Source organism: Hibiscus syriacus, unplaced genomic scaffold (genome assembly GCF_006381635.1).
Source record: "Hibiscus syriacus cultivar Baekdansim isolate YM2019G1 unplaced genomic scaffold, ASM638163v2 tig00110547_pilon, whole genome shotgun sequence".
NCBI lineage: Eukaryota > Viridiplantae > Streptophyta > Magnoliopsida > Malvales > Malvaceae > Hibiscus > Hibiscus syriacus.
In genome coordinates, this window is record NW_024062774.1 from 491630 (window position 1) to 512326 (window position 20697).

At 32.8% G+C, this 20697-nt stretch overlaps 4 protein-coding genes and 1 non-coding gene across 7 annotated transcripts; 4 read left to right on the forward strand and 1 right to left on the reverse strand.

Annotated features, from left to right (window-relative positions):
* The first annotated feature begins 3347 nt into the window (after positions 1–3347).
* LOC120130452 (transcription factor bHLH153-like) lies at positions 3348–6248 on the forward strand. 2 transcript variants are annotated; one of them, XM_039147684.1, is made up of 6 exons: positions 3348–3771; positions 4981–5104; positions 5267–5332; positions 5442–5507; positions 5642–5689; positions 5803–6248. In XM_039147684.1, the coding sequence occupies exons 1-6, from the start codon at positions 3752–3754 to the stop codon at positions 5932–5934; spliced, it is 456 nt and encodes a 151-aa protein (XP_039003615.1). In that variant the 5' UTR covers positions 3348–3751; the 3' UTR covers positions 5935–6248. The 2 variants fall into 2 exon arrangements, with proteins under 2 accessions (XP_039003615.1, XP_039003616.1); XM_039147685.1 differs by having other exon boundaries at positions 3354–3771; positions 4986–5104.
* A 1742-nt stretch (positions 6249–7990) lies between these two features.
* Positions 7991–9521, forward strand: LOC120130451 (protein PHOTOSYSTEM I ASSEMBLY 2, chloroplastic-like). The gene is made up of 6 exons (XM_039147683.1): positions 7991–8077; positions 8560–8660; positions 8742–8898; positions 8993–9085; positions 9207–9337; positions 9395–9521. Exons 1-5 carry the CDS (start codon positions 8014–8016, stop codon positions 9335–9337), a joined length of 546 nt encoding a protein of 181 aa, XP_039003614.1. The 5' UTR covers positions 7991–8013; the 3' UTR covers positions 9395–9521.
* Positions 9522–9531: 10 nt separating this feature from the next.
* On the reverse strand, positions 9532–13214 carry LOC120130450 (BTB/POZ and TAZ domain-containing protein 3-like). Of its 2 annotated transcripts, none has more exons than XM_039147681.1 (7): positions 13048–13214; positions 12614–12716; positions 11617–11980; positions 11126–11256; positions 10498–10804; positions 9971–10284; positions 9532–9786 (listed from the first exon to the last, which is right to left on the reverse strand). In XM_039147681.1, the coding sequence occupies exons 3-7, from the start codon at positions 11956–11958 to the stop codon at positions 9657–9659; spliced, it is 1224 nt and encodes a 407-aa protein (XP_039003612.1). In that variant the 5' UTR covers positions 11959–11980; positions 12614–12716; positions 13048–13214; the 3' UTR covers positions 9532–9656. The 2 variants fall into 2 exon arrangements, with proteins under 2 accessions (XP_039003612.1, XP_039003613.1); XM_039147682.1 differs by having other exon boundaries at positions 11617–11985.
* A 2778-nt stretch (positions 13215–15992) lies between these two features.
* On the forward strand, positions 15993–16095 carry LOC120130457. Its single transcript, XR_005516837.1, has one exon. It is a non-coding gene; the product is annotated as a U6 spliceosomal RNA (small nuclear RNA).
* Positions 16096–19313: 3218 nt separating this feature from the next.
* Positions 19314–20209, forward strand: LOC120130438. The gene is made up of 3 exons (XM_039147669.1): positions 19314–19468; positions 19569–19849; positions 19946–20209. Exons 1-3 carry the CDS (start codon positions 19439–19441, stop codon positions 19971–19973), a joined length of 339 nt encoding a protein of 112 aa, XP_039003600.1. The 5' UTR covers positions 19314–19438; the 3' UTR covers positions 19974–20209.
* The last annotated feature ends 488 nt before the right edge of the window (positions 20210–20697 follow it).

Genomic DNA, 20697 nt, shown 5'->3' on the forward strand with positions numbered 1-20697 from the left:
TCTAGTTTTTTAATTTAGGCCCTCAATTTTTCATAATTTCCTTATTTATTCAATTCATCTTTTAGTTTAAGTATAATTTTTTACCAAATTTAAACCACATGCTCATATACCGCAATAAAAATACTTATGTAACTTCAATTCTTACTCTTTTACTAAAAATATACCCTCTCTTTTATTTAGTCATTTAACTTTACATTTTATTCAATTTGGTCTTTTGATTATAATTGTTTGCAAATTTTTTATTCCTATCAATTCCTTAACTTTTTTATACTCCAATCAATATTTTACCCTCAAAATATTTTCTTTAAAACGTAAGATTATGAATATATTTTATAATTTTATATTGTATTTGATATATTAAAAAATATTATGATGAAAAAAAATATATATATATATATATATATATATATATATCTTATATGGTTAGAGAAAAACGAAAATTTGGAACAAAACATTGTCATAATACTATAAATAATTTTAATAAAATTAGTATAAAAACTTGAATAACTCGACTTAAATTTCTTAAACTTGACTCGACTTGAAAAACTTTCAAATTAAATTCAAGTTATAAAATATAATTTATCAACTCGAATAACTAAATATTTTTTTTACTCAACTTAGCTTAACTATACTCAATAGAATGCTTACCATACTTGTTGATAATATTTAAATATAAATTGAATGAAAAAGAAAAGATGTGCGGAGGCAGGCAAGCAGCGGTGGATGATATCAGTTCCAAGTTCAGAGTTAGCAGACAAAACTTGAAAAAGCGTGTGGGTCCCAATTGGACCAGAATCTCTAGGTTGACTTTTCTTCCCACGGTCGCAATCTTCTTTCACAGAGTGGGGGCCATTTTAAAAATTTTACTCCCCACCTTCCCACGGTGTTCGTGAATCCCACCTCCACGTTAATGATAACCACGTTCGCGCGTATAACCAACGGGAGACTGAAATTGAAACGAGTGATGCGGATGGAGAGAACCGTCACCTTTGGCTTTTTTCTAGATGATTTGCATTTGCATACAAAGGGGGTGTGGGACCCACTTCCGGAAAAACGCCCGCCTGAATGCGGAAACTGCTCTGACAACGGTTTCCCGCCAAATTAGAAAACACAACAAATTTGTATTATTAATATCGCCTTCCCGTACCCTATTTTTATGAATAATTATACCTTTGCACATCATACATCAAAATATATCAATAATTAAATTAAAATTAAATAGAATTATAATTGTTGATCAAAATATGATAAAATGATATTTTTAATCATTTAATATTTTAAAATTTTAAAATTTTAAAATAAATATTAAATTTTAGATTTTGTTAAAAATATAAGTAGGTAGAGGTGGCAACGGGGCGGGGCGGGACGGAGTGGGGCGGAGCGGGGGTGGTTTTGCATTACCCATTCTGTCCCCAACACCTCTGGGTACAGTTTTGGAAATCCATATTATATGTTTCTAAGTTTTTTTTTGTTCCCATACCCATCACTTACGAATCTCTGCGGGTTTCAGTTAATCCTCATCAAAAAAAAAAAATAAACAAACATTTTTGAAACTAATGCAACATCTAAAATTTGTAAGAAATAACATATTGTCTCAAATCGATCTATATCTATAATATGAAAGTTTCAAACGTCAATATTCATCTAACACCCAATGTATATGTACATCTTAACAATTTTCGATCTCAACAAATCAATGTTATATTAAATGAGAAAATATCTCAACTTCAATTTTAGTTCTTTTAAGATGTAAAAGTGATAACATATATTCTCACGTATATTTTTTTGGGATACTCACAGTTAATTTTGTAAAAAGTATCGGGGATCCCCATGGTTATTCACACGGGTACGGTTCGGTTAGTCTCACGGTTCGGATATATCAATCCCTATTCCCATCCCCATTTAACCATAGAAAATAAATGGGTAATACAAAACCGTCCCCGCCCTGCCCCTTTGTCGCCCCTAAATATAAGTATCGATAGTTAATTATCATTAAAAATTTTATTTTTAGAAAACATATTGAATTTCATAATTTATTTTAAAATTATAAATTCATTTTAAAATTAAAATTAAAATTAAAATTATTAAACAAAAGTTAATAATTAAATCGCATTGCTGAAAAAATTAATTTCAGTTTTTGATAATTGAAATTGTTAGATCTTAAAATTTATAAATTATAGATTTTAAAAATTTAATCATAATTGAATAAAAAATATTTATAAAATAATGTGATGAATTAAAAAATTCATAAATTTATAATTTTAAAAAACATTTCATATTTTCAAAAATAAATTATGAATTTCTATATTTTTAAACAATTTTTTAGAATTATTACTTAGAAATATTAAAAAATAATAAAAAATAAAACTTTATTTATAATTGAGGGGTAAGTGAGATTATGTTATTAATTCAATTATAGTCAAAGTTGTAGTATATATTTTATAAAAAAATTTAAAATTTAATATATATTATATAACTTTTGAAAGTTAACATCTAAAAAGAATTATTATAATATTAATGATCATTTAAAATTTTATTTTACAAACTAATAGATTAATAAAAAAACAGCCCTTAAATATTTTAATATTTAATTAATAAAGATAATAAAATTAATTGAATTTGAGAATTAAATTGATGCGCTTTAGAGATAAAAATAATAAATTGAGTCTACTATAAGAGTAGAAGTGACCCTTAAACCAAAAATAAAATTAAAAACTTTTTCTAGTTCATTACTTTATATTGATTAAGTTAACAAAATCCTATTTTTGCTTAAATATTCAATTATTGAAATCCTTTTGTTAATTAAAACAAATGAAAAGAGAGAAGGGTTCAGAGATTTGAGGTAACTCTCAACCGACGCTGAAAAATATTAATTATTGCATAATTATTTATAAAATATAGTATTCAATAAATTAAATTTTAAATCTAAACGCAATACATAATCCTTAAATATAACCTATGAAAATACTAAAATCCAGCCGTTGAAAATTTTTCACTGAAAATACATGAAATAGTTTTTCAATATATATTTGTGTCTCTTTGTCTCGTTGCATGGTTGAATATTAGCTGTCAAATGAGAAACCAATAAGAAATTATTCACAGAAGAATTAATTATTATTTTGTTCTTACATGTTTTTTATTTATATATTTAATATTCTGTTGGCATATAAAATTACAATATATCGTGTAAATTTTTTTTAAAAAAATAATTAAATTGCCAAATTGGTTAACAGTATTAAACAAATAGTACTTAGTATCTTGTTTTCTAAAAAATCCTTATAAAAACTCTTTACCAAGCTCCATTTCTTCTCCGCTCGTTTCCCAGATTTTTGATTTTCCATACGCTCTCTTTCCCAGGCTTTAGCAGTGCTGAGTTAAGCCAAATATCCCAGTTTTGGGATTAAAGGAATTTTGATTCTTCATTCAAGTTTTCAACTTTTCAGACGCAAAAACCTGACTAGTTTTTGACAACAAACCTTCTGATTTTTAGCTACCCAAAGAAAGCTAAGCTGTTCTTAGTTGTTTTGTCGAAGGAAAAATAGAACGAAACTGGGGTTTGGACTCTGGGACGTTGATGATTGTTTTTTGTTGAAAAGGAAATGAAAAACTTCATCATAAAGTCTTTAACTTTGCCTTTTCCTTGAGAAAAAAGTTTTTGCTGAAAATTTCTGCGTTTTCCTGATTTGGGTCGTGAAGATTAAAAGCTTATCGTATAAGGCTTGAGATTCTTCTTTGAGCTGTGTTTTTGGCAATGCAGACTTTATACTCTTGGTGAGTTGCTTAACTCCAATATTTGTTTCCCTTTAGTTTCTTTAGCTGTTCTTTCCCTTTAATTCAATACTCTGTTTTTCCATGAAACTGGATTCCTTATTATGGTTGCTTTGTTTTTCTGTACTTGAATGTTGCCTTGAAATCATTTGTGTAATCATGGTTTTGTTAAGTAAAATAATCATTGGTCGGTACCATTATGCTATTCTTTGGACTTAAATTGATGAGATTATAATATTACAATTAGAAATTAGATGTACTTATGGTTCTTCCAAACATGATTCTTTTTTTAATCAATGGGGCCATTCATAAGTTAATTACACACAGAATTGATTACTCTGCTTCCCCCCCTCCCCCCCAAAAATTATTTACATGAATTAGTATATATTCTTTTACTGAAGTTTGATTATTGTGCTTGGCATGGATAATCAATGGTCCTCTACTGGTTTTTGAGTTTTAGTCCTATAGCATATTTCTGATGTATAAACATCTTCTTATTCCAGCATTATTTATTTATTCTCCCAAGCCAAAAAGTTTGATGATAATGTTTTTTAATGAAGTTGTTGTGCTTTAATTATTGAATGGATGTTTATGGAAGTATATGTCTCTGATACTTGATTGTATGATTATCCACTGACCATGGAAGTGAATGTTCTTTTCCCCGGTTAATCTTATTTTATATAAGCAATGCAATAGAAATGATTAGAGCTCATTTGCATGCTCAAATTGGATGAATTCTACCATGGATGCTTCTCTGACCAAAAAAAAAATTCATTGATGGTCATCGACGCAACTGCAGTAGATGATTGACAACTGCCGGATGCCTTTCTCCGATGTCAAAACACGAAATGCAAAGGAACAATTACCATTCTCAATAAGGCCTTAGGCCCTCAAGCCTTACTATGTTATTGTTTTTGTTTTGCTCATGCATTTCTTTTAAAACTAGACTGAAGTCTAGGTTTGGAGGAAAGCAAGTTTGAATCATTGGTTTAATTATGTGTATATGGATGATTTCATTTCATGTTAGTAAAATGGCCATGAATCCAGAGTTAACAAATTGTAATTAGATGATCTTCTACTGCTGTAAGTTCGTGAATATTCTATAGTAATCACGGTCTTTCAGTCTAGTTAATGTACTTTCTTGGATATCTTTGACCATGCTTTTTGTGTAAGTTGGGTTTCGGAGTGTGATTCTTTTCTCTTTTAAACTAGTGAAGAAGCGATGGAGATCAGAATGATGATGGAAAACAAAAGGGGCCCTTGCTCTGTCGACCATAGCAATCTCGCTTCTTTGGCATCGAAACGGAAGAAGGCTGATTTGTCTATCACCACAAAGGTTTTTTTACCCATCTTTACTCCACATTAAATCTCTTCTCAATGATACATATTATATCTACATCCATTTCTTCACTATGTACTAAACTAAGTGCTATATGCCGTTCGATGTTGTTTGTTTCTAATATTTGTATTAATCTCAGTTTACTCTTTCTGGCAATAGGATAGAAAAGAGAAGTTTGGCGAACGCATTGTCGCTCTGCAGCAGCTTGTTTCACCATACGGAAAGGTAAATTTCTTCAATTAATTATTTACATCGGAGTAGCATTTATTTACGTCTTTAATGATGGAAGTTGCCTATCCTGTTATAACTGTGAAGCCGATTTGGTTCATTGCAGACGGATACAGCTTCTGTCCTCCTGGAGGCAATGGAATACATACAATTTCTTCACGAACAAGTTAAAGTTGGTTTTCGTTTCCTACCGTACTTGAATTATCCTCGCAATTAACATTTCGGTATGTTAAGAAACTTTCATGTATAAATGTCAAATTTAATTTGAAATTTCTTGGCCTTCTGTGTTTTTTCGGGTATTTACAGGTGTTGAGTGCTCCATACCTCCAAACCACACCTACAAATATTATGCAGGTGAGCATCAAATGGACCCAAAGTACTACCAATTTTTTATATGCAACACGAAACACAATCATAGTTCAGAAGTTATGGCTGCATTTTAACGGGATTTTTTTTTTTGCTTCCAGAATGTAGAGCATTATAGCATGAGAAACCGAGGTTTATGTCTTGTTCCTATCTCTTGTACCGTCGGAGTCGCTCGGAGCAATGGTGCTGATATTTGGGCTCCCATCAAGACGACATCTCCAAAATTTGATTAAGCCATCAAGCAATTCAGTTGACATCTCATTTCACGGCAACTGGAAGGCTTCGAAATCCACTAAATCGGTTTATCCGACTTATCCAATGCACAAAATTTCCTGGCCATAAAAAAAACTTAAATAGGTAATGAACTAAGATAGGATTATGGTGGTAGGCAAAATTATTGGTAGCATTGTGTATCTAAAATGCAGTCCTGCGCCTCTCTAGTTTTATGCTGGTGCCGGGAACGACATGCATTTAATCTATTCGGTTACAAAAACTATGTAACTCTTAAAACAGTATATATCGATATATTAAGTAGTACCCGAGCCAACTAATGTGCTGAGCTATGATTAGTGGAGGGGTGGTGTCCTTTTGAAGAAACCCATGCCTCTCAAAATAGGGGCTAAAGGTGGCATTAATGATCATGTTGGCCTCTGTTGTTGAAACTTGAGGGGTCATTTTTGAAATGGCATTTTCTTTTATCATCATTGGCCTGAATTGTGGACCACCGTCAGCAGCCATCGCCGGGATGCTTTCATGTTGAGAGAAGCACCGTAAACCCCAAACATAGGAAAATAAAATAGATGACAGGCTAATCCAATTTAGAATTGCCTTAAGGGGCATGATAGAAGCATTATTCTAGTTTGATCTATTTTCAGACAGAAAATAAGTCATGATCAACCACATAATTTATAAATGACAGGCTAGAACAAAGAAATCACCCAATCTTGCTGAATTAGGCTTTACTTTCTCTTGCAGTAACTGAACAAAAGTCTACGAGCTTGCGGATTTGGGTTGAACTTTCTTCTGCAGGAATTGCAGTATGTGTTCCCGTTCCCAATTGTCGGTTCTGCACAAGAATCACAGGAGTAAGAAGCCTCGTTGCTTCCACCCAAATGTAAGAAAGAATAATGAAAGCTAAATAATGGGGAGTGTTGTTTTCTAGGTCTTAAAAAAGGCTTGCAAAATTAAGCAGCTTTTTGTTCAGCAGCCCCGTCACATGGTTCGTTTTCCACTTCTTCCCTTTCCCGATAAGTGGAGAAAATGGAAATGAAACGAGCAGACTAAAGGAATGCAAAATTAAGATCAAGTCCTCGTTATGGGGAATCAATAACAATGTAAGAATCCAATAAAACCCATCTCCAAAGCATATTTCGTACCTTACTTGTAGAATCATCCGAGTCTTCGGTGCAACATTTCTTGCAGTCAGATATCAACTCTGTCATCAAAACATATAATTACAGTAAGGTTGATGCATGCAATGCATTTTTCTATTGTCTGGTCTTCAGTGCTGAGTTCAACATGTAACATAAACACATCAAAGCAACTGTATTCGTTAAATCTCCAGTGTCACACTTTTTTCCGTTAATAAAATGCATTATGCTTGGCACACAATGATGTTGCCACATCATACCAAGTCTTCCCACCTTAAAACTATTATGCGATGGTTCAGCATACTTGACAATAGCATCATAAAACAGTATAATCACAAGGCAATTTCATTTTGTACCTAATGTTCCAAATAGTTCTACATATAACCAGTGCGGTTAAGATGTTCCCAACTGCATGGGAGGATGACAACCAAATAAGTGTACAGTGAGCTTTTTCGTGCTAGATACATCTCACCACGGCTAACTGGTGTTGCAGTTAAAATCCAATTTGAGCCTAAGGAATTTGATTGCACAAAGGACTGAAGGAGGCAGGGCAATCAAATTTGAATGGAGCCTAAGGAACTAAAATAACATTTTTTTTATTGTTTTTCCGGTTTGTTTCGCCTTGATTAATTCGGACTAATTTACGTCACACCTAATTTTAATGAATAAATATCTCAATTGAAATTTTCACTTACATAAAAAAAAATTAAGACTCGAGACTTTTTATTTATTTATTGTACGCGTAAATGTTGTCAAATTGATTAGTAACAAAAGATTTATTTGAAACATGCCACGTAGAAAGGCATGTGATGAGATGGGTCCCCCAAATGCGAAAATTGTAAACCACAGGATCTAATCTAATAGGCACATGCCTTTTGGATATAAGATTTCCAAGATTTTCAGTGGTTAAATTCTCACGGAAAAAGAAGAAGAGTTTAAGTTATGGCTTACTCTTCAATTCCACAGCTTCCATCTTTCACTTTAAAATCCTCCCCATCATCTCACTGTAAGTTCCTTCTTCCTCTTTATATATTTAGTTGTAAAGAATTGGAGTTATGGCTTCTGAAACTTTATATTCACGCTAAACCTTTTTATCCAAATTCTGAAACTTTGTTATTAAAATCCTTTCCAGAAAGGTTTCTTATCCCTTTATGTTAACTTTCTTAAAAGAATTTATGTGTTTTTTCTGTGAATTGGGGGGTGCTTTGAGTGTGGATGTAAAAGATGGCTCCATTTTTGTAACTGAAAGTTGGATTAGAAGTCCAAGAAATTTCATAATATCAAGTTCATGTTGAATTCCTGGATTATGTAATACGATTTATTTGAAAAGAAACGAGCAGAATTTAGCCTTGTTCATGTTGGTTTTCCAGTTAGCTTTGAATTTGAGGTACTGCGCCTTCTGCTGCCAAAGCATGTGTCTTTTGTATTTATGGGTTTTCTTCAACAATACAAGTGTTTTAAACAGTCTTTTGTTGTTTTAAACGACAGCAAACTCAAGGTCGGTTGCAGTTCAGATAAGGTCCAGTTTCGAAAATGAGAGCTCCGGTACGGGAGTTTCGAATGATTCATTAGAACCTCCTAAGAAGAAGGTTTATCTCTTTCATTTTATCATTTGGTCGATCGTCCTTCCTTATATTCTTAATTTTGGCCTCCAACTTTCTTTTCTGCAGGCCAACGAGTTAACGACATCACGACGTTTGTGTCTGGCATGTCTATGTTCAAATCTAGCTTTAATTGGCACTTCTAGCAACTCTGCTTCGGCAACGACCATGGACGGTAATGAAAGGGCCGTGTGCCGGAATTGTTTAGGGAGTGGTGCTGTACTTTGTGAGTGTCACTTTGCAATTTCTTTCATTCTCTTTATTCTAACCGAGTCAACCTCTTTTTTTATTCACAAGATGTTAATTTGTTCTCTATTTAGGTGATATGTGTGGTGGTACAGGAAAATGGAAAGCTCTCAACAGGAAACGTACTAAGGATGTTTACGAGTTTACGGAATGTCCAAACTGTTACGGTATGCACTCTTCTTCCACTACATGTTTTATGATGCTCGATGGCATTCGAGCTGAATCTGCACCCACCGTGATGCAAATATATATGTTATATATCTGAACCCTGGCTATTGGTGTGAGCAGGCCGGGGGAAACTGGTTTGCCCTGTTTGTTTAGGTACTGGTTTACCCAATAACAAAGGTCTTCTAAGGAGGCCTGATGCAAAGAAGTTGCTTGACAAGATGTACAACGGTCGAATTGTGCCGATGTCTTAGGTGTGCCATGCATCTAAGCCTGGGATGTACAACATTAGAATTTTGCCGATGTCTTAGGCGTGTCATGCCTTTAGGCCTGGGATGTACAACGGTCCGGGTGTATAACATTTTTGAATATGTTCCTGAAAACTGGAGAGCAATTCATGGACCTATATTGGACACGTTGAATTTCTTCAATCTATTCATATGCATACAGTTCACTAAATTAATTGTTTTTGAAGCAAATAATTTATTTTTAGTGCTGGTATATACGGGAGCATTAACCAATTACAATAAAAAGAATACATGGTAATGCCATTTTCCCATTTAAGATAATATGTCAAAATAGACCTGAAGATTGACATGATAATGACCCAACTGCATTCTTTGCTGCAATAACTTTGCTCACTAACAGCCTCCACTTTGTCTCATCTTTCTTGCTCTGCTTCTGCATTTTCCCCTTAAAATGCCTATCAAAAAGAAATTCGGAAAAAAATAGTCATCGGTTTAGTGGATTTTAATCACCGACAACTACAATAACGGATCAAATCTTTCCATCAGGTTAGATCAAAATGCAAGAGAACAAGTACGAGCCAGCTTTGATAAATCTTCCTCTGTAAAATGTTTCTCTAAAGTGGTTATGTTAATGCTTACCTACAAAGAGGAACCTTGCAGGAATCGGACTCATTGCACATGCGGGAATGCAGTTCAAGAAGCTGCCACATGCGCTTGCAGTGAACACATCCACCAGGGACCCGAGTCTCACAATTTGAGAAATGACGCACTAGAGTTTCAAGTCCTTTACAAGCTGGAAAATTGCAGGCACCCTGGCTTCCTTTTAGCACCTTATCACGGGGTCCGATCGTCCTACAACCTTCCTTGCAAATGTGAAGCAGGGCCTCCATCGCCTCAAACAGTTGCAAGTAGACCTTCTTCTCTTCCATTTTTCTCTGCCGCTCTTGCTTTCTCTGAGGGAAAGAAAGCAATAACTAAAACCGATGATGCAAAACACAGGACATCATCTAAAACATAGGGTTAATCATCACTAAACTCTATTTCAAAATAATAAGAAGCCAATTACTTTAACATCAAGACAAGATCATATTTTCCATATCATTCTTACAGATAAGGCAAAGAAATAATTAGTTTGCCCAAATATATTTAAAAAGGTTTTCACTTACAGTATCTGCTTCAACAACAGACTCCACAAGTTCTTGCTCAAGAGCAGGATTGGCGCGCTTCATCGCTCTCCATCCTTCAGTTGAAGATATAGATTTGAAATTCTTTACTACCATACGGACACAAATTAAGGCGAGCCTAGGTGCATCACAGTTCCTTGCTAACTGAAGAACATCTATCACATTTTCTTTGGTAAGCCAACCTTGCTCCAGTGAGAAAATACAAACTCTTTTCAGTGACGGAATCGAGTAGGAATGTGACAAGACTAACAGATGGAGAACAAACTTTTTCAGCTCCTCCTCTTCATAGCTGCATTTCCGTTGAATAACACAAGGTATATCCAATTATACAAGGGACACAGATAAAGAACTCATACCGACCTTTTAACGCAGTGATGAAAAAGAAGAGAAAGGAACTAAACATAGCAAGTTGAAGAGACTGCAAATTTAGTTATTAGTATCATGCCATAATTGTCAAATGATAACTAACATGTTTCCCGGTTTTGGTTGCCACTTGAAACAATGGTGGAAATAGACAGTAAACCGGCATTAATAAGGATTTAGCACCAGATTCACAAACTACCACTGAAGTTATATGCAATAAGTATGCAGAAAAAGATTTCAAACATACCAAGATGAGTATAAAAAACGAATAAGCGCATAGACAGCTCCATGAGGTACTCCAGGGATTTTGATGTATCTCATGCCATGCTTGACTTTCAATATCCGGAGAACATTACCCAGCACAGGTGATGCAATACTCTGGAAAAGTGAAGGAAGAAATTTTAGCTCATAAAGCAGAAATCAAAATACAATGAATTGAAAACATTACATTTCTACAGCTTCAACCTTTCCACATGTATATGGTAAATAAATTAGAAGCGGTATTCTTCCAATTAAAAGGAAACCAATTGAAGCTTGAACATTACTTAAAATTTCTGTTTTTGAAGAAGAGCAGTATAAGACCCTAGGCTGAATTTCTAGTCGAGTTTAAAAGAAAACCAGAACTGTGCAAATCCTCTATCTAATAATTAGAAGAAAAGTCCATAACATTATGATGTAAATCAGGCCACCTTAATTGTTCTATGTCAAGAGATTCAGAGGAAAACATAATAAACTCACCAAAACATTAGAATGAGCAAGAACACATGATTTTTCGTTGGTGATAATACAAACATCTGCACCATACCCTTCCTTGAAAAGTGTTTCCCATGTATCCTTTGTTTCTTTCGGCACAAAACTACATTCACGAGGCCTCTTGGAATACTCAATTCTCGTACAAATTTTACTAGGGAGAGGTGGTGGTTTGGGAATGTTAGAGTTATCGGATGCAAAGGGAATAGGAGTTTCCAGCACAGGTAAAATATCAGCTGGATTTGCTTCTTCTACGCATAAATTTGAAGATTTACAAAAAGGCTCACTAGGCGAGGATAGCCATGCATAATCAATTGCTGATGGAGCCATCAAATAGAACTTCTTCTAATATCTGCACTAAAGTTACAAATAAAACCAAGAAATGAGAATAGAGCAACCAAAAGTGCAAAACATAAATTAATCCTAAATGAGTTATGAAAAGACATAAAACACACTGTAGTAGTTAATAAAATTTATAACAGGAAGATGAATCTGTACTAACATCAATAAACAAAGCAGAATAGCTAATAGAACCACCAGGAAAAGTATCAACTGCGTCCTTGTTAACGGCTAACTACCCTTAACTTACCATTAGGTCAGGAAAATCTTAAAACAATAAACAAGGATATCCCCATAGAACTATATACCATCCAAAAATTTTAATAGCCACAATAATACTTTAATAAATCACTAAATATATCTTTTTAGTGTTATCTTCTGATTAAATAATATAATGGGGGATTATTGGATTAATACAACGCTCAACTGCCCACCTGTCCATTTCCAATATGATTAAAACACGAGGGGGTTTTCTCTCCTTTTTAAGGGCATACAGAAGAAAGGGATGATACAAAACCCTTCAATTAAATAAATTTACTTTTGGAGGCCAAGAAAATATGGTAAAATAATAAAAACTAAAGCATTACTCTTTCGTTATTTCTTTAACTTTCCTTCTTTTTCTGGGCAGAAAAATAACGATTTATACCTTTACAATAGAAGCAAATCCTCCTTAGCCCAGTGAAAAACACTCGAGATTAGCTCGATCTTCTTCGGAGTTCTTGATAATCTGAGCTACATAGCCAAAGACACTGCACAAAAAAGAGATATTTATGTAAATAAAATCAATTATAAGGAAAACTAATTTCTATTTGCTTCATGTAAAAAATATGAAAAAAATTACACCAAAATATTTATAAAAAAACTTTGCTTCACAAAAATTTATGCACTAAACCGTACAGTAGAATCAATAGCTAATAACAAAAAAAGAGAGAATATTAATCGTGAATTCGTATAAATTTAATTAAAACAAAGGAATAAAAGGAAGCTGCTGATGATTATGAAGGAATGACCTAAAAAAAAACTTATTTTTAAAGGAAATATGAATTTAAAAGAAGAAAACATATAAGAATTAAAACTGACCTTTGGATCATAAGGCTAAAGAAAATGGAAGTGAGAGCTGGAAGAGGAAGACAGTGATACTATTGGAGCTTAAGAAACGACGCAGTTTTAGTGCAGAGGGGAGCGAATGGAGAAAGATAGGACTGAGGAAGGTAGACGGAGACGAGACGAGACGAAAGTTCGCTAATTTGTTTGATTGGTGATGGATAAATAACAAATTTATTTATTTATTTTTTTGTTAAAATAAAAGCAAGGGTCAATTACACTTGTAGCAATCCAACTATCATATTGTTGTTATTCTGGTTATTTAACTACAAAAACTTTTAATTTAATCATTAATATTATACAAATTGATTATTTCGATTATTCTTCGTTAGATCGTTAATAGAATAATTACTTGATATTTTTAATTTGAACTATTTTATAACCTTTTAAAGAAATTATTCTATATATTAAATTAGTAACATATGAAAAGTAAAGGATATTTTAATTGATAAAAAAAATTCTTCTAGTTCGTACTTTTATACATTATAGATAATAACATATTTAATCATTAATAATTATACTTTATATCAACTTGGTCTTGATTCTTAAAAACATTCAAAAACAAATTAAAATTATAAAAGTTTTAAATATAAATATATGTTTTACACTTATAAATATTATATGAACAATATATAAGGTCTATAAAATATATTAGACATTTTATAAAAAAATGTTCCATATTAAAAATTTTAAAACAATGAGATCACGTAAATATGATGTTATTCTTTCTGGATAGTAATAGATACTTAGTTTGACTTTAATGGAAAATACGAGAATCTCGGTAAGATGAAAATATTATTATATTTTAATTAATATTTTTAATGGAATATGAAGTAACGTAATTTTGATGAATAAATTAAGGGTAAATTATAAATTTAATACTTGAACTTTACTTTTTTTCTTATTTCATTCGCTGTATTTTAAATCTTTTTAAAATTTTCACTAAATTTAACACATTGAGTTTTATTGTCACTCAACTGTTCTCTCACTAACGACATTATAAATGAGCTTTTATATAGATGCATAATGACGTTATTTTGATAAAAAAATGTTTTTTTAACAATATCATTTTAACGCCGTTAAATATTTAACGACAAAATTAAAAAAAATCCTAATGTATTAAATTTAGTGAATAAACTGAAAACCTTTTAAAGTTTTGTGAACAAAACATGAGAGAGAATACAGTTTAGTGATAAATTTGTAATTTACCCATAAATTAATAAATAAAACTATGGTTAACGCATATTGATATCGCAATCAGTCGGCTTTGGAATTGAAAGCATACCACTTGATTTTTGTGAGCTTTAATCAATGCAAGTTTTGTTTTCATATGTACATCCACGCGGCAACCTTGTGATGAAATTCATGCAACCAACAATATGTAGACACGTGGACGATTGAGAGATATGGGGCGGCGGAGGAAATATAAGAATGACGTGAATTGGAGTCGGACTCAGTTTGCAATTAAAATGAGTATCAAATCCAACCGTGACGCGGATCCCACCGTCCACTGTGACCTAAAACCTGCTCCAAACAGTGATGAGACTTTGAAATTTGATTATTTATTTATTTGTTATTTTCTTTATTGATAGTTTTTATCTTAATATTTTTTTTAATTTTAAAATTTAAAATTATTTTGATTAGTTACTTATTTTATAAACAATATTTACTATTCTATTATCTTTATGATTTATTTTCGTGACATGACTCAAACATAAATAAAAAAAATACATGCAGACGTATATGTCGAAGTCAAGTGTATGCGAACATGAGCGCGACACACACACACATATATATATTATCTTCAATAGATCAATAGATTCATGTTTAAAAGATTAATTTAAATATTTAAAAAAAATCATATATAAATAATGTGAGATTTGAAAATATCTTTACAAAAATTTATTGTTTTGAGATGTCAAATATATTTCTTAAACTTGATTAGATTTGTACCAGTACGACAATCAAAGATAATTTTAAATACTGAGATTTCGATTAAATCATTAGGAAAAAATTATCTTTGGTCGTTGTTCTGATACGAGTCTAGTTAAGTTTAAGAATTATATTTGACAGTTCAAAAGCAACAAGATTTTGTCATGATATGCTCAAATCTCACAATTTTAATATATGAATTTTGTAAAGCGCTTGAGTATAGTATTTTAAATGAATTCATTGAGTCATTAAAGATAAAACTTTATACACATATGTCTCATCGTCCGACCGACTTATGCACATATAAATACGTGTGCTTGACACGTATGGTTCGTGTTTATATCGTAATTGAATTAACGACTAGTGAAGTTATATCTACGAATTTGTGGATCAAATAAGTTTAAAATAAATAAAAGGTATAATAACATGAGAAATGATTTGGGAAAATAGTGTGTTGCTGATATTTGAGTTGGAATGTTAAGTATGAATATGTATAAACATTTTATTTAAAGTTTTTTTATGTTCATCCTAACATGTGTAGAGTATGAATCATGAACATTGGTTTCATAAGATATTTAAAAATTTTAGGTGATCACTTGGTATATTTTCATGGTGTTATGTCATTATACTTTAACAAAATCCAAAAGCGAAGATGAATTGAGAGAAGTTGTTAAGCTTCAACTCAAGGCTAATGTGAATCATGAGATATAAGTTAGGGATTAAATTTTGTAACTTTAGAAAGTTCAGAATTAAACTTTGATTTACCCCTTTTCTTTTCAAAGCTAATAATGGGTTAAGGATAATTGATCGGCCCGGGGCCGGGTTGATGTATCGGACTGGACCCATTCGTAATCAGAAGACTTAGCCAGCATCCGATGGACCTCAGTCACATAGTTCACTGCTCGGTTAGAAACGGACCAAAGACCCCACACTGCGAAAGAACTGAACAATACGAGCATTCATATACAAGAAGGAAGCGATTGCAGTTTGTCCCTTCGGGGACATCCGATAAAATTGGAACGATACAGAGAAGATTAGCATGGCCCCTGCGCAAGGATGACACGCACAAATCGAGAAATGGTCCAAATTTTTTTTATTCTTTTTGCATCTCTTTTTCGTTTTGAATTTAGAGGTTTTTGGTTTCTTTGTTTTTCTGGGTTTGGTCCGATGTTCATCTACGTGGGTTGTTCTTCAGATTGTAGTTCAGAGTTTTTTCTGGGTTTGATCTGTTAAACTCTCTCTAACAGTCAATACCTCAATAGCCATCTGTTTGCTTTATTATTGTTTTTCTGCAAAATTTTGTGGGTCTGATTTTCATCTTCACTGGTTTTGTGCACTGAAGATTTTACTTAAGAGTTTTTGTTTCTGGGTTTGATCTGCTTTACTCTCTGAAACAGTAAATACCTCAAAATCATTTGATTGGATTTTCCTGGAATTAACCTCTGCCTTTGTATTTTGTTAACTTTAGGAAAACAAAGGATCCTTCAATTTCTAGAGTTAAAACCGGTGGGGAAAACATATATTTCTATGATTAAATTATAAGCTGTTGATTGGTTTTATGCTTGCTGTAAAGCATGGAATTTCATGCTCAAATACTCTGAACTTTGTGTAGGAATTTGATTTACCATTGATCACATTTCACATTGTAGTTGAATCATAGAATTCTTTCTAAAGCTTTGCAATTTAAACAATGTGATCATCACAAGAATTTCTATTACATAGTATTTATATATTTACTACTCACCATTGCTAATTGTCTGGCATATTTGCTAGATTTGATGAACTGGGGTATGAATTTCTACACTTAGCCATGTTTCCCTTTGGAAAATTGCAAGTGTTTTCAACAGGGTTTTAAATTTTCAATGTGTTTTTGCAGTCAATTGATATCCCTTTTCTTTTTCCTTGAAAGTGATTCATTTTATGATCAGGTTTCGTGTTTCTCAGTATGGGAATTTGTCGAGAATGACAGTGGATTGGGAGCTTTGATGCAACATACCCATGAGAGAGCCGACGGACGAGAACACAGTGTGGCGCGAAGGTACTTTAAATTATATGCATACATACAGTGATACAGAGACTAATACTACACATTTGTGGAATCATTTGTTATAGTAAATGGCATATTTTAGAACTAGAGTTTGCATCTAGGGCAGTGATTGATTTAGGCCTTTTTTACACTAAATCATATGAAATTCCTTAGTACTAGATTCAGGTTGCATCTTATAAAGGAAAGGTCGTTTTTTTGGTACAAAAGAAGTCCTACCTTAAGGATAGGGGAGGGAATGTAAGTGTTCGGATTCGATTTCTGTTGGCTGCATTACGGAGTACAATCTTCTGGTGATTATACTGAGTAACTCAAAGAGTGTAAATCTCAGATTGATAATGTTCCGGAACGAAGAATGCTGTTGAATGAGATGAAAGTGGTTGGCATGCTCGTTTCAAGTTTCATTTTAGAAATATGAACTATCTTTTATCGATGTTCGGATGGTTCATTTAGATATACCAAGTGTACTTAACAATTTCAAACTTGTTGAAACATGGAACTCAGAGATTTGCTGCTTTAAAGAAAGAAGAGGAACATCAGAGGCATTGTAAAATACGGAAAGCCGTTATCCGATTGTGGATCGAACCATCAGAGACCTTTCCCCGTTCTCAAAGAGTATCAACTATCAAAGCCAGAATCTCTGTTGCTCTACTATGTGCTGAACAGGTATGTCAGAACTCAGAACAACATGAAAAAGCTTCGATTTCTGGCTTCCAGTACAAATTGAAGAAATGAATAATTCTCCAACTGTTGCCGAAATGCAGGGCCTTGGAATCAAGCAGGAAACTTGGATCATATCAAAGGATCATCCCCTAGAGATTTATCGGTCGACCAAATGCTTACCTTGCAGCATTTGATGTCCCATAAAAAGATTATGGCACCAGCCCTAGGAACTACTGCCACATAGAATGAGGAGTGTTGGACCCCATTTGGGGATATGTGGGGGGAAGAGACTGTATATAGGGTTGACCTTCAGCATCAGATTAATTCTCCAGACTTAGGAATTTGAGGACAACGTTCAGTGAAAGCTTTAGATTCTGGGGTAGAGTACACAATTGATATTACAATTATAGGGGTTGACTCGTTGATTCATTGACTATAAAAAATTATAAAATGATCATGATTATAAGATATTGTTTTGTTGAATTCTCTTTACTATTAAAAATTAAAAAAATGGTCACTTGATTATTCACATGTTTCAAATTCTTCCATTTCCATTAAAAAGTTGACGGTCGTTTGTGTTGGACGTTAGTCTATTGATTGAGATATGATAAAATTATATTTTAATGATATCTACTAGCATCGCCGTTGCTTTCAAGCACTAGTTCGACCATATAATATTTTAAGTACTAATTCAATGACATAATGTAAACAGAGTCGATACACAAAATACAACTCAAAAGACTTTGAGATCAAATTTTATCATATCTCAGTCAACAGATTAACATCCAACTCAGACGACCACAAATTTTTAACATAATAAAACAAGTTTGAAACATATAAATAGTCGAATGACTATTTTTTATGCTAAATAAACAGCAGAAATAAAATTTTCGTGCTCGTTTGTTAAACAAGAACACCAATAATACATATTCAATTTATTTATGCTTGTTTTAAACTCATTTAACCAATGATTTAAAGTTTCCTACACGAGTGATACAATACTCGCTATAATGATCTATTGCCTTTTCCAACTCTTAAGCAAATAAACAGGAGCTTTTTTTTACCAAGTCTTAATCACTAAGCAAATGTTGTTGCCGTAACATACTTCCTTTCTACAAAAGTAAAAATAATTGGATGACGAACATATCAAATTTGATGATAATCTATCATCTAAAGCAAAGAAATGTGAATCTATACATAAATTTCAGTTTAATTTTTTAGTGTTTTAATTATAATGATATCAAATGTGAACCACTCATCATGACAAAAGTCGGTAAACTCGTATCGTCATTCTGAAGGAAACATCTACTATTATTATCGATTCATACGTACTAAGAAAATTATTAAAATGAAATATATATATATATATATATAAAATTAATGTAGAAAAATTAATTCTCTCTCGCATATAGCATGTGAATGCATGTTACTTTCTAGGTTTCTTGGGTCTATCCGTCCAGGCATATGGCGTGGCGATGACTAGGTTTCTTCATAAAGAAGAACTTTTTAGGTCCCGACAAGGCGTCTGCATACAGTAACGCACAATAAAATTAAGTAAAACCATGGGTGATCGCGCGATTCGCTTCATCTTTCTGTACAAAACCATGCGAAAGTTGTGTAACTCGACAAAGAACCCTATCATATTCCCCCCTTAAATGATGGCTCTCTGCTTCATTGTTTTTACGGCTACATCACTTGGAACGAGAGGAAACAACGTCGAATATAACAATGTCCAAGGCCCGTTCCAGTAAGCACGAGGTATAGTAAAGATAACTGCATTCATTCCTTGTAATTGAAGATGCTACCTATTTACTGAAAGAATAAATTTATTGAGTTGTTTTGTTGCTAATTTTTGAAGAAAAAGGCAAGGAGACGCGTGAAGGCGAAATGTAGAAAAGAGTTAAAGGTTGAGATGGAGGATATAAGAAAGGAGCAAAAGAGCATCAAAGAAGCACAATCACAACTACGGGAGAAACTCACGGCAACCAGAACGGAGTGTGAAGTATTACGAGAAGAAACTAAGTTGATGATCCAGCGAAGTGCGTCTACCCAACTTCGTCTATCTCTCATGTTCAATATAATCAAGGCACGAGAGGACGCCGATTTCGATAAGGCTGCTCACTTCACATTATTGCTACGGTTGTTTTTACATATCGGCTTTTGCATAGGATTCCAATTCAACATTTAAGAACAAATGGTTGACATGTTTTTTGTTCCTTCTGGTTTTATTTGCAGTGAAACAATAGCGACGGATGACGTGTAGCAGCAAAAAGACTATCTTCGGTCCAAGTGTGGTGTTTTTACTTTGTTACTCCACCTTTGTTTTAAGAATAAAAAAACTGTTGCATCAATATTCGATCCATTACAGATCTTAAAGCTGCAGGCTTGGCACCCTCTTGTTCTCTCTCTCTCTCTCTCTCTCGCTCTCGCTCGTGTGTTTGTTGAAATTCTAAGCATGAATATGTATTGTGCGTTGAAATTTATCATTTTAAATCGCTAAAGCATTTGAATAAATTGGCACGGATGGTTTTAGTTGGTTAAAATTTTAGATTTGAATTCTTAGAATATGATAATAATAGATATTTCACGAGTAATATTTACTATATTTGTGTTATTATTTAGTTTAACAAAATTAGTGTAATACTCTTAAAATCGGTCTAGTAATTTTTCGATTCTTGATGATCAATATTTTTTTAATCAAGTTTTCGAATAAATATGTTTAAATTTGGAACGTGAGAAAAGTTTGAAAACCTTTTTATGTGCATGATTTGTTAGAGGACCTAAGTCTTAATTTGAGTTCAATAACCCAAAATCCTTTCAGCACCAGATTATCTATATATATTCAAATTAAGGCAACATACCGAAGAAAAAGAAGTAGAAAGTCAAGAAACAGTAGGAGGTTCTGATTATAAAAAAGGAAATACATGATTCCTAATAAAATCTAGGTGAAGAACAAAAATATACAACATCCTATCAACCAACAACAC